General features: G+C 40.8%; 2 protein-coding genes across 2 annotated transcripts; both read left to right on the top strand.

The window, feature by feature from the left end:
• The first annotated feature begins 4,703 nt into the window (after positions 1–4,703).
• Positions 4,704–5,455, top strand: LOC147632590 (uncharacterized). The gene is made up of 2 exons (XM_086806893.1): positions 4,704–4,797; positions 5,050–5,455. Exon 2 carries the CDS (start codon positions 5,057–5,059, stop codon positions 5,420–5,422), a length of 366 nt encoding a protein of 121 aa, XP_086663019.1. The 5' UTR covers positions 4,704–4,797; positions 5,050–5,056; the 3' UTR covers positions 5,423–5,455.
• Positions 5,456–11,652: 6,197 nt separating this feature from the next.
• Positions 11,653–12,876, top strand: LOC147632589 (uncharacterized). Its single transcript, XM_086807021.1, has one exon. It carries the CDS (start codon positions 11,659–11,661, stop codon positions 12,874–12,876), a length of 1,218 nt encoding a protein of 405 aa, XP_086663147.1. The 5' UTR covers positions 11,653–11,658.
• The last annotated feature ends 1,051 nt before the right edge of the window (positions 12,877–13,927 follow it).

Here is a 13,927-nt window from a genome sequence, read left to right as displayed (position 1 = left end):
ACACATCATCCAAAGTTACATCCACTATGGCTAATCCATGCTATGTGTCATAGCAATAAATGTTCCTACTACTCACATCTCTGTAATGAATGTTCCTACTACTCACATGTTTCCAATCCATTCTATGTGTCATAGCAATAAATGTTCCTAGAAATAAATTTTTATTTGAAAGAGGGAAATAATTACAAGATTAGAAGGAGGGGAGGTTCTTACACCTGTACACCTCAAAAGCGGGAGGGAGGAATCTTACAGGGAAAGGGATGCATAGCTTGCTGACTAAACTAGTAAGCTCCACATACACCATAAGTTCCATCAACTCAGGTAACCCTATCACTATAGCTCTGTGGACCTCATGATTTTTTAACCTCTCCACATTCACATGTCCAATTCTTTTGTTCCAAATATCCATGTTAAAAATGGCACATGTGCCATTAGAGAACATGGTGGTAGCCTTTATCTCATGCACAGAATGTAGTCACCTGTGATTATTCTTATCCCCTTAGTGATAAGCTTGCAACCCTACAATTGTTCTTGTCCTTAGTGATAAGCTTGCATTTATTTATAATCTTCCACAAATCACTTTCCTTGAATCTAACCTGTAATCCCTGATGATCAACCATTTGACCAATAGACATGATATTCTTTGTGATGGTTGGTAGATGTAACACAACTCACATCACAAATGCTTCACTCCACTATCCTCTTGTGCCATCAGAGAACACTATGGTAGCCTTTATCTCATGTGTTAAAAATAACACATGTGCCATTAGAGAACATTGTGGTAGCCTTTATCTCATGCACACTCACATTGAATGTACAATCACCTAGGATTCTTCTTGTCCCTAGTGAAAAGCTTGTATTTATTTCTAAAATCTTCCACAAACCACTTTCCTTGAATCTAACTTGCAATCCTTGATAATCAATCATTTGACCAATAGACATAATATTCTTTGTGATGGTTGGTGGATGTAATACAACGCACAGCACAAATACTTCACTTCACTATCTTGTAACTTCAACAAGGGCACATTCCTAACATGCGTAATAGATTGGGCAGTATCATCATCGATGATCGATACATAACCTACACTACCGATGGTGTTTAGCACATGAAACCACTCTCTATATCATGTCATGTGGTTAGAAGCCCCAAAGTTGATCTACCACTCTCCATGCCCTGTCATCTGGTTAGAAGCCTCAAAGTCAACATGCCATACATCTTCGAAAGTTGCATCCACTTCAGCTCATGAAACCACTCTCCATGTCATGTCATGTGGTTAGAAGCCCCAAAGCCAACATACCAAACACATCATCCAAAGTTACATCCACTATGGCTAATCCATGCTATGTGTCATAGCAATAAATGTTCCTACTACTCACATCTTTGTAATGAATGTTCCTACTAAATGTTCCTACTGCTCACATCTTTCCAATCCATGCTATGTGTCATAGCAATAAATGTTCCTAGAAATAAATTTTCCTACTGCTCACATCTTTGCCATTGGTGGATGCATAGTTACCTTGTGACTTTCCATTCTTCATGTCTTCTTATTTCTTTTAGTAAAATCCTTTTACGTGTGACCCTATTTCTCACAATAATAGCATCCTTAGTTAGAGTCTCTTGGGTGATTTTGCTAAGAACTTCTCCCTCTAGAGGTACCTCTACCTCTCTAGAGAACCATATCCACCTACGCCTTTGTCGTACCTAGGCTACTACTTCTATTGCAATTGTTGTTGTTATTGGCCTTGCCATGGACCACACCGCATCTACTTGTACCTCATCCTTGAGGTGTGAATCTCCCCCTCCTTCCTTTACATCTATGATGGTAGAAATCTTGGTCACCTACTTTCCCACTGCCACTAGATTGGGAGCTACCTAATCTAATATCTTCTCAAAAAAGGGAAAAGCTCCAAAAAATCTCAATAATTCTCCCTCATTAATATAGAGGTCTCAAATGTAATCTCTAGCAATCCCACTCAACATATTAGCTACATAATCATCATCTAATTCAAACTAGATAACCAAATGCATCTACTATACCATTTACCTTTTGCTCATTGATAAACATAGAGCCCTGCTTTAAACCATGCGATTGAGCTCTCTTGCTTAAGATAAATTGTAGCTTCCATAACTTTGTATTTGTCTTATACAAACTTGTGCGAGTATCCCATGCCACTTGGGATTCTTATCATCTTGTATGTAAAAAATTATGTTATTATTATGATCTCTCATGCCAAGCTTTGTGGTTGACTGGATTAGCTTTCTTCCTGAGCTCTTTCTCATCACACATAACTAAATCTAAAGTCCTTTTTCCATTAAGAAATTTTTCTTATGGAGCTTCCATTCTTGGAAGTTGTTTTATCCAACTTATCACATGTGTTTTACAAAACCACAATGCAAACTTAAGAAGGGTTGAAAGACAACTGTAGAGGCATAACCATTCATAATGCATGTGCTCAATTCCAAGTTCTCAATTCCAATCACTTGCGAGCTTCAAATACCTTTAAATCAAACTACATCCAAGTGTTGGCAAGCTTAAAATAACTTTAAATCAAAGTACATCTAAGTGTTGGGAAACACGTATAATTTCTCAAAATAATCAACACATTAATGCTGATGAATACATGGGCACCTCCAATTTTCAAATTATTCCATATTTTTGTAGTTATTTCTAAAGTCCCTTACTTGCACCAAGATGTGAGAATCAATGCATACATGGCCTGATAACACTTGACTTTGCATAACAAATGGTGCACAAATTCACCATTTACCACATTTAAAAGAAATGACACATTGCTTCAAAAAGCAACCTTGTTTTTACTCAAAACTATCTAAAATTAGTGCCTAATCTCCTAGAAGCACAATATGATCTAGTTCTATGAGACCCCTAACCCTCTATTATTGGCCGCGAAATCACACTAAGGATAGAGCGACTCACTTGAGACCTCATATCACAATGTCTTAACGCTTGGCAGCTACCCGTCATATCCTTTCAGTTTGACTAGAATAATCCCAGTGTAGGAAAGGTGAATGATTCCTTTTGGTGTATTCCCTTCATAAGTCTCACAAGTAGGTCAAATTGAACTCCTCCTTCATCTTGATGAGGCGCCTCATCAAGATGTCATGATGACTCCTCGATTATGAAAGCAATGTGTCTATCCTCGTTCCAACTAAACTACTCATCCTAGGTTTTTCTCGTCCTAAAAGACATATATTTGTTTCGATTTAGAAAATAAATGCTTCTTGGGTTCACTTGGCTGCACCGCCCGTTTAATCCTTTTTCTACTTTGACCAAACTATAGGCTCAACCTAGCCCCATCTAATCCCAAGGGTCTAGCCTTCCGCCCACACCACCATTGGACATACGGAGCTGGTGTGAACTCACACACCCATTACTGAAAATTCCACTTTACTCACACACACGACTTATGAAAATCAAGAGTTCACACATACATTCCTTTATACAAACAATCATTGCAAAAGAAAACATACATCATAATGTTATTTTTAGACCATGTATATATAATATGTCTACATTACATAATAGATGTCCAAGTAACACATCAGTGTCACTTCAACAAACATAAATCTTCTTGCACCATGACCATATTCCTAAGACTAGGACGGTATGCACCAATGAGCCTGAACACTCTTGGACCATCGTGATGATTGGATGTATCACTTTAGAGTCGCTTCGTGTCCTCACACCAATCATGCCAAGAGTACACCCATGTTCGGTCGAGAGGGGTCAAGGTCTCAGTCTTCATGTGATGCACCTCTCGGATGACACCCACATAGTAATCCATTAACTAGCTCTGTGGTACCTTCACAGGCTATACGCAAGCATATGCAACACATTTATGAATAAAGTATTCCAAACAAATAAGCAGTATTATAACCAAACCATATTATCATCATCTCATTCCAAAGAAGAGTAAACCATGGCAAGATTGACGAGGCATCAGAGCTCTCTAGTCCAAATTCTGATCAAGCCAAATTTCTGTAGATGTAGCATATCCTAGTGAGGTCTTCTCAAAAACCTTCTCGGGGATCTTTCCAATTCTTAATCTTCCATGTACAAGGATGCTTATTTCTAGCTCTAACAATTTAAGCCTTATCTCATATCGGGAATTCTCCAGTCATCCTTTTAGCTACCTCTCCTTTAGAGAACGCTTTTTATTTCTTGGAGAGTATGGTTCATCTTGAATCTATTATAGTAATTCTTTACTCATGTGGGGTCCTTATTTTTCAACAAAAGTCTCTCAATCTACACTTACTTAGCTTTGGAGTACACCCCTTTCTTGATTAGAGGGCTCTAAGTCGTTGAATCAAAGGTCCGATGGGGACTCTCTCTGTGGGAAATCTCCTATTGGCCTGTGGAAATCTCCTATTGGCCTGAGAGGGTGGGACTCAATCCATTCATTTTTGAGACGAACTTAATTATTCTTTGAGGTGGTAATTTATTCTTATACTTAATCCTATTCTCTTGGCGTTACACACCCTTGGTGTCCCGCCCGCCCGCGCACCCAAACATGGGCGGACATCGTATGAATTTTAAATCGACAAAACACCAGCTCACACCACCCATGACGGTTCAGCTACGCGGCGATTCAACTTACAAACAAACAACGGCATCGGGTGCCTTCAGAAAGACTTGCCCCAAAACCATATATAGCCAAGGTTATCTCTCTCTCTCTCTTTCTCTCTCTCTCTCTCTCTCTCTCTCTCTCTCTCTGCAATACATCAGGTTTTCTCGCTGGTTAAAGAGTATCACATCCATAAACCGTCTGCTCCAGGTGCCATGCTTCTTCCCTTCTTATGCTAATACAAGTTAATACGCAGGTTTGGACTAATCATGAGCATAAAATCACAAGTTAATACGAAGTTTTGGCCTAATCATGAGCATAAAATTACAAGTTAATACGAAGTTTTGGCCTAATCATGAGCAAGAAACACGAATAACTATGCACCGAATTGATGCCGAGAGGGCAGAATTACAAGTTTATGTAAAGATTAGGGCCACTAAACATGATGATCAGCTATCGCAGGAAGAGAATGGCGAAGGCAGCTTTGTTGTTGATCACGTTGTTCTTTGCGGGCATGGCAAGCACGTGCTGCGTCGGCCATCTGAATTGCGACAGAAACCACGTGGGGGTATCGAAACAGGACTGCATGAATGCAATCAACCTGCTGGCGGAGGACGTATTCACACTTCAGCCCGGCCATTTCATGCAAGAAGTTTTTGGGACGTGCAAAGCAAGGGTGGCCAACAACGGCCGGCTGCCCATGAAGTTTTACCGAGACGCCGTCACACTAGAATTCGACGACATACTCGACGAGTGTGTCCATTACAATGCACATCCTGGCGCGGTATTAAACGGCAACAATATCTTTTATTCTCTCGCTTATAATAGCCGATGATCATCACCCATTTTTTTTCATAACGCATGCTTTCCATTAAGGTTATCATCTGGATTATGTTGTAATATGCTCGCCATTGAGCATACCTCCCTTGTAATACAACATAATCGGGATTATGTAATTCCTTGAGGATACCTTCCTTGTAATACAACATACCAATGAAGCATGCTTTCCATTAAGGATATAATCTCCATGATGTAATTGCTTGCCATTGAGGATACCTTCCTTATAATACAACATAACAATGAAGCATGCTTTCCATTAAGGATATCATCTGGTTGATGTAATTGCTTGCCATTGAGGAATAGCTTTCCATTGACGATATCTTCCTTGTAATACAACATAACCATGAAAAAATCTCTGAAATTTTTGAATACCAACTTAGACTACACTGGGATACATAACTCATGACTCAAGTGTTGAATTTTTCACTAAAAAATGAAAACCCTCTTTTCACTTTGTACTAGTGGAGAGGCCCCTCCAAATGCATGATAGTTTTCATTATGCATGAAAATTTCCATTGAGAGATTAAGTCAATTGCTTGTATGTAACCTTTAAAGTCCCACCATGTAGATTTGTAAGTTAGACTCCCACTTACTCCAATCGGGTGTGACTTGATGAAATCTCTCTCAAGAAAAAACATCTAAGCTAGATTGGGATACAAAGCTCACTCAAATACTAGAATATTTGCTTTTATAGCTTTCAAAAATGACAACTCGACTTTTTCTTGTTTAAGTATAGGGTCCGTGCTGCAAATGCACAAGACTTCAATTAAGAGTCATAGTAGTTGAAAAAATAAGTGGCCAATTATAGTACATAATTTAATATTGGTATCTACAATAAGCAATCTTTTAGCATATGCATCTCTTAAATTAAAATAATTATATAAAATATCACTAATTTAATATAGCAATTTATAAATTGATAAATATATGTATATGATGAAATGTGCTTCAAATTTACCCAAAAAAATAGAATGTGTAATATAATGTTATAAATATATGTGTATACATGGTAACGTGGTCATTCCAAGTACACATATGTTTTTCCCAAGTCTTCGGACCACTAGCCATGTAAGGGACTACCCTATTAGCCATGTGGGCAACCAATTAGATCTGCCCATTCTTCCACCTTCTGTTTAAATCACCTAAAGAAGAGATATCACTATGTTCAAAGGGGATAACCAATATGAACGTTTTACTTACCTTAGAACAACTAACACCTGATTCAAAGGGGGGTACCAATACCAAGGTTCTACTTACCTTACCCCTATAAGTTCTCTCTTATTCCCTCTTCTACCTACTCTTATTGAATTCGACATGCTACAAGCTTTATGAAATAAGCGTCAACCAACAATGAAGGTTTTACAAAACCACACTTCATCACACTAGCAATAAGTCCGCTCACTCTACTCTCTGCATTCCTCTACTCCCAGCATCATTTGCTCTGCATTAGTTGGTCACCCTTTTTAAATAGTGTCTTCTTGATCTTGGCAACGGCTCCACGGCAGTTACAGTCCGCCACCTTCACACGTGTGCTACTATTGAGGTGGTGCTAACATCGTGTGTCGTGGGTTCTGCTCTGCCTGTTGCCACTGGTCCTTGTGCTGCTACTACACTGTGCCAGGCGCAACACCTAGCACGCCCGGTGTTTGAGCTTCTGCTCTTGAATTGGTACTCTGGGCGTCAGCATTTGTGGGTTTTCTGTGGCTAGCTCCGCATTTATTTTTACTTTTGAAAGTTCTACTTGGAGTCTGGCAATTTCCTCTTTTTTTCCCCTTAGCTCCAACTTCCATTGCAATCTTGTTTTCTGGGTTCGCTTCCCCTTTTTGGCCAATTACCATGCTTCTTGTATTTATGCTTGTAGGGTTGCCTTGTAATTTTCCCAATCTCCGGGCCCTTCTTTTCTCAGCTGATTTTCATTTTCTATGAATCTCTAGTTCCAATGCATTTAACTCATTGATTGCATCCACTTCAAACTTTGTGCTTCTTTTAAAATTTTTGATTATACTCCTCTACCTAGTCTTTGTGCTTCAAACTTTGTGCTTCTTTTAAAATTTTTGCTTATACTCCTCTACCTAGTCTTGTGCTCTGTCTCTCTCGTGGATTGCATCTCTTAATATGTCTGTTGCTGCAGCACCTTGTTCCTTTCAGATAACTTTCTTGCTTCTTTTTCCCAATGCTCTACTCTCTAGGAGAGGCAGCCTTTAATTCCTGCATCGGACTCTAGTCTTAACTTTCAGTTTGTTTCTCCTTTCCGGCAGTGTTGGTCTTGGAAGATTCATAATGCTAGTCTTGGAAGATTCATGACCCATTGGTTGTTGTTGTTGCTGTACCCATTGGTTGTTGTTGTTGCTGGTGCTGTTTGCTACTACTGTTGCGGTTGCGGTTGCAGTTTCTCTCCATCTCCCTCATCGTTATCGTCCAAGTCATGGATTACTTGTTGGGGTTTGTAAGACAATTGCTGCTCATGGATTTCTACCAGAGCTTGCAGCGCGCGCCTGATCCCATACTTTGCTTAGTCTGGCCTTTGTTGTGTTGATTATCACTGCTTTTTCATCTATTGGATGGCACAAGACTTTCCCTTCATCCTGGGTTTTCAGGGCTTGTATTTGAGACTAGGCAACTGCCAAGGCTGTTGTGCTATCCAGCACTTCATCCTTTAACCCTTGGATTTCGTCAGCCCATACTTTTGATGGCTTCCTAGCCTCTTCCAATTCTACTCATCACAAGCTTTCTATCTATGCTTGGAGCAGTTGCCTCTTGCTAATGAGAGTCCTAATTTTTCTCTCACTTAGCTCCTTTTGGTCTACTAGGGCCCTTTCAGCCATGGCCACCTTCTTCTACAACTCCTCATTTAGCTGCACCATGGACTATGATTTGCATTCCAACTCCTTGGTTTTTGCTGTGGCACTCATCAACATTCCATATTGTTAATGGTTTAGCACACTCAATTGATTAATTGCATTCTAGGCCTTTTTTTTCATATTCCCCCATTGAAGAAAGAGTGTGAGAGAGAATGTTTTGGGCCATGGTCATTAGTGCTTTGTCCATGTGCAGTTGTTGGGTGGGAAGTTCTACCTCTAGTTTTTCCGGTAACTTGGACCTTCTTGTGCCTTGTGCACCAATTCTGCCACCCAAGGCTGCAATTCCACTGGTATGATCACTTCTATTCTTGCGAGCATCTTCCCTTTCTGAGCATCTTCCCTTTCTTGCGAGCATCTTCCCTTTCTGAGCTGCTTCTTTCTTTTTTTGATGTTCCCATTCTCTCTTCTTCCTTTTCTTTTCTTCTTCCTCATTTTTCTTTTCTGCTTCATCAGATTTCTTTTTCCTCCCAGCTTCCATGGGTAGCTTCGTGTTTCTTTTCATCTTCCAGCTCCCTTTTCTTTTCTTCTTCTATCCTCTTTTTCTTTGCCTAATCCGGGTCGGGCAACGTTTCTTCATCCACCTTGTTCTTCCTCTTTTTGTTGGCTTTTTGGGCTATCCTTTGCCATTCTTCCTCATCATCCACATCATCCTCAAATGAATTGAAGGTTACTTTGGCAACTCTCGAGGATCCTGTAGCTTCTCTATCTTGTTGCTTGTCAAAGATGGCTCCTATCCGTCAATCCACCGATCTTGTAGCTTGGGCTATTTCCCCTAGGTGTGCATGTACCACAGTGGGCTGTTTCTCTTTAGCCCAGGTGGTTGCTCTCTTCGCCAGATTTTCCTTGTAAATTTCAGCCCAATTTATCTTTTCTCCTACCTCTGTTGCTCTGAGCAGTCTGTAATTCTTGTTGGACATGTTTCTTTAGCCTTCCCCCATGAACATGATGTTCTTTAGGAAGAAAAAAAATTATTCCCTCTGGGTTTCGTCTGCCACATCTTTTGCATGTTGCCTATTTTGGGGATTTCTTCATCCACTCTTGGCTTCAAGTTGGTGTCAAGGGATCCTTGTTCCCGTTGGGTTTCGTCTACCACATCTTTTGCATGTTGCCTATTTTGGGGATTTCTTCATCCACTCTTGGCTTCAAGTTGGTGTCGAGGGCTCCTTGTTCCCGTTGGGTTTCGTCTACTACATCTTTTGCATATTGCCTATTTTAGGGATTTCTTCATCCACTCTTGGCTTCAAGTTGGCGTCAATGGCTCCTTCCGAGGGTAATATCCCAGTGCATGGTGCACTGGGTTTTTTGAGATCTTAATCGGCTCCTTCCCTTCCATGTGCACTGTATTGGTTTCCAAAAATTAAGTAATCAATCTTCCCCCATCCTTTGGGTCCTGCAGCTCCTCCCACTCTCTCAAACCTGCACCTCCTTGCCCATTCTTGATGCTTCTTCTTCCCCATGTCCAAGATGAAGATAGGCATGTAGAGGCTTTCTCTAGTTTTTTGTCGGGCTTGAGGTTCCTATTGATCTTCGGCATGGTGCTATTTTATGAAAAAAAGCTGCTACAGATGGGTGTGAGATCATGTTGAGCAAGAGAGCAGAATGTGAATGTGAGCGTTTGTGTTCTGTTCTATGATGTTTTCTCCTTTTAGCTTTCTTTTTGAAATGTTTTCGGCTTCTTCATTTCTATTTTGATGTGACCCTCAATTTACATCATGCCCCTCGCCTTGGTTTAATTCTATTAAGGCATCTTTGCCATTTCCCTTCTTGCCCGTTGCGAGTGGATTTTTAATGATGTCGTGACTCATGCCCTTCATGTGGTTGCTTATGTGGCCTTTTGTAGTGTTGACATGGCCCGAGTTGGTGCATGTTTGGTCACTTGCTTTTTTGTTGTCCAGGATTTGTTGATAGGTTGAGCAGTCTAGACATCCTTGCAATCTGGCCACCCTTCCATGGCTTTGTGATTTTTTGCATCTTTTGTGTTCACCTCTACTGGTGAGATCATGCCATAGCATATGCTCTAGATTGGCTCTTGGTCTTCCGCTTCTTCTTTTTTCGATGGAACTTCCACTAGTTGTCCTTTGTATTTCCTCATCCTGAAGCCATTGACTACTTTTGTTGGAAAGGGTGTGCCATCCAAGTTTTGTAAGGTGAAAGCATTTTGGCTAACCGAGTAATGAATGGTCCTATCCACCGGATCTTGAATTTTTTGGGATGAGGTCCCAACTTAGCATTGTAGACTAACTGACAGCCTCCAATTTTGACATCAAATAGGCTAAGAAGATGCAGCTTTTCTCAAATAAGAATGATGTTATCCCATGTTTATTTTGTATCCAAGCCTAGACATACACTTGTTGCCATATGATTTGTACGCATGTCCAACTTTGTAAATGCTTGGCAACTTAGCGGGTCCGCACTTGTAAAGCCAAAGCATGGAAACTCTCTCTAGCTATTTTGTAAGGTTAAAAGCCATGGTCTATGTATGCACAAAAATGAAAGCTAAGCCTAAGGTTTCAAAAAGCTTATGTAACAAACTTTTCAAATTTAATAAAGAAAGAAAGAGAGAGGAGTCGTGTGATTTGGGAGGTTTGGGAAGTTGGAAGTTGGTTACAACCTCTCTCTACCTTTATCTACCGATCTCACGGTTCTTTTCGATCTCTCTTAATTGGCACAAACTCTTGCTTTCTTGTTTCTTGTTTCTTCCATCTCTCTTGTGCTTCAACGCCATATCCATGGAGGAAGAGAGTGAAGAAGAAGATGGTGAGGATGATCTCTATGCTTATCTTTTGTGTGCCATAACCTAGGTCTAGTTTCTTTTTGTGTGTGCATGGCTGTAGTTTCCCAGAGAGAGAGAGAGAGAGAGTGTGTGTGTGTGCCATTCTTGAGTGTATTTGAGTGTTTCTTGCAGTTTTTATGGCAATGGGCCAGTGCATATATTTTGCATGCTTGAGTCTGGGATTTGCTGTATTTTTGTGTGCTTGGAAGGCTATTTCATTTGGTGCGTTCGCTGGGAGGGGCTAGCCATGGAACTTGCAAGAAGCAGCTTCAAATGTGGAGGGAGCACTGGCCTAGAAAGAATGTGCAAAGACTGAGGATGGAGGCGGCCTTGAAGGAAAGAAAGGAGCGAGATGGCTATGGCCCTTGCGAGCTCACGGCGATGGCCATGGTGATGAAGATTCCGCAGCAGAATCAGCCTCACAGACATCGTTTTTTGACACAGAGCTCTCTGCAAAGAAGATCGTCTCCTATCCTTGGCCGTCCGTCAAGTTGAACAGTTCTCGTCTCCACGTAGAGTATGATTTTTCTAGAAAAGAGATGATTTTTCAGACTTACACAAAAATTTTTGGTTTTCTACCCTTTAATGGAAGGAGGTATGGCCAAAGATTCCAAAAACGTTCAGCTTCCTTCATTGCAATTTTCCGGCTCTGATGCAGACAACAGGGGAGCTTGCTGGCAGCGAACTGTGAAGAGGAAATACGGTGATGCATTACATGACTGGCTTCAAGGAAGTACCCTTGGAAAGACAGAAGCTCAGAAAGGCAGCCTCTCTTGTGAAATGTCACGAGGTACCATGCCAGGTAGTAGCCGTGGCCAGAAAGCGTCTTGCAGCTCAACAATGATGCCATTGAAGAGTGTGAGTACTATACTTGAAGAAGAAAAACTTGATAAAGGTTGCCCTCGACTGTTTGATTCTTCAGATTTGCATGTGTTTCCACAGGATCCATGCTTAATGGCAGAGAATGAATGTTTTAGGTTACAGGGTTTTATGTATGATGCATCACTACCTGATTCTGCATGGTCTTGCAACGTTCAAACTGGTAACAGGAATGCTTTCCCCAAAAAGAGGGTTCATGTGGGAATGAGTTCACAAACATCCGTTGGAGTAGATCGAGTGGAGGGTAGTGCTACTCAGATTGAGGTAAAAATGTTGAAGGAAGCACTCAAGTCCGAGAGAGTCACTCTTCATAAGCTTTACATGGAACTGGAAGAAGAGAGGTGTGCATCCACAACAGCTGCGAATGAAGCCATGGCTATGATCACACGGCTTCAGGAAGAAAAGGTAGCAGTTTTGATGGAAGCCCGTCGGTATAGACGTGCAGCAGAAGAGAGAGAGACTCATAACCAGGAAGCCATTACTATTCTAAAAGAGGCACTTTTGAATAAGGAGGATGACTTGTTGGCTTTACAGGATCACATAGAGGCTTACAGGGAGATGTTTATGAGGATAGAATTTGGACAGGGAAGTGGTCAAAGTAGCTATCTGGAAGAAGACAGAGAGAAAGAACAGGTACTATTTATGGAAGACCAGGAAACAACCTCCTCTTCATATAAGGGTTTGAAGCATATAGGATATCATTGGCAGAATCAAATCGTCAAAACTAGGACCAGCATGCTGGATACAGATGATGGGCATCAACAGTTGGAGTGCCGGGATAAATTGCTAGGTTTAAAGTGCAACAATCAGCCTGCACATGATGGTGTAAGGATGAACTTAGCAGGATATTTTGATGATTTTCAAGGTGTCTATGATGGAAAGCATTATGAAGGGGCATCAGAAGAGGACTATGATATAGGAGAGAGGGCGATATGAAGGGGGCTGTCTACGACTGCTGCCAGTAAGTGTGGAGAGAGAGAGAGAAGGGCGCAAAACGCTTTGCTCAGTCAAGGAGGCGTAGAGGGAGAACGAGAGCCACCAGCGATGAAGAAGGAGCGCAGAGCAGATATGGCGAATGGGCATTTTCTTCTCACAGCATTGCTGCACGTTACAGGCGGGCCAAATTCACTTTCTTTCTTTAATAAGCATTAAATGAACTCCTATGAAGAGCCGGTTCACACACACAACTATAATTTGTTCTAAACAGTGGGCAGTGTGTTTTAAATCCTTACGCCGGAGATTTTTGGCATAGCAAGGGTATGTTTCCAAGGGTGGCAGATTTTTATGCAGATTTTGAGTGAGGGAGAGCTATGAAATTATGATCTTTTGATGGGGATTATTTTGGTGTTTGAAGTTGAGAGTTGTTATTATTTCCATAGGATGTTTGTGGGTTTTTTGTGGGGGATGTGTTGATAATTTTTCACCTCATTCTATGTTTGGTGGAGTATGGAGTAAGTGTAGGAGAGTAAGTGAGGAGTTTGAAGAGGTGTGATGAAGTTTGAGGAGTTTTTTGAAGGAGTGATTAAGTATGTGAAAAGGGAGAAACTTCATTGATATTTTGTTCGCGGGAGCTCACAAGCTAAGTGTGGGAGGAATGATAGCCTCCAATTTTGACATCAAATAGGCTAAGAAGATGCAGCTTTTCTCAAATAAGAATGATATCCCATGTTTATTTTGTATCCAAGCCTAGACATACACTTGTTGCCGTATGATTTGTACGCATGTCCAACTTTGTAAATGCTTGGCAATTTAGCAGGTCCGCACTTGTAAAGCCAAAGCATGGAAACTCTCTCTAGCTATTTTGTAAGGTTAAAAGCCATGGTCTATGTATGCACAAAAATGAAAGCTAAGCCTAAGGTTTCAAAAAGCTTATGTAACAAACTTTTCAAATTTAATAAAGAAAGAAAGAGAGAGGAGTCGTGTGATTTGGGAAGTTGAAAGTTGGTTACAACCTCTCTCTACCTTTATCTACCAATCTCACGGTTCT

Source organism: Cibotium barometz, chromosome 13, assembly GCF_041138505.1.
Source record: "Cibotium barometz isolate CiBa-2024 chromosome 13, ASM4113850v1, whole genome shotgun sequence".
Taxonomy (NCBI): Eukaryota; Viridiplantae; Streptophyta; class Polypodiopsida; order Cyatheales; family Cibotiaceae; genus Cibotium; species Cibotium barometz.
Note: the sequence above shows the minus strand (reverse complement) of the source record. Positions and strands in the feature narration are given on the sequence as shown.

Excerpts from the sequence above, each read along its gene's own strand:
- LOC147632590 (XM_086806893.1), top strand. The coding sequence starts at position 5,057 with ATGGCGAAGGCAGCTTTGTTGTTGATCACGTTGTTCTTTGCGGGCATG.
- LOC147632589 (XM_086807021.1), top strand. The coding sequence starts at position 11,659 with ATGGCCAAAGATTCCAAAAACGTTCAGCTTCCTTCATTGCAATTTTCC.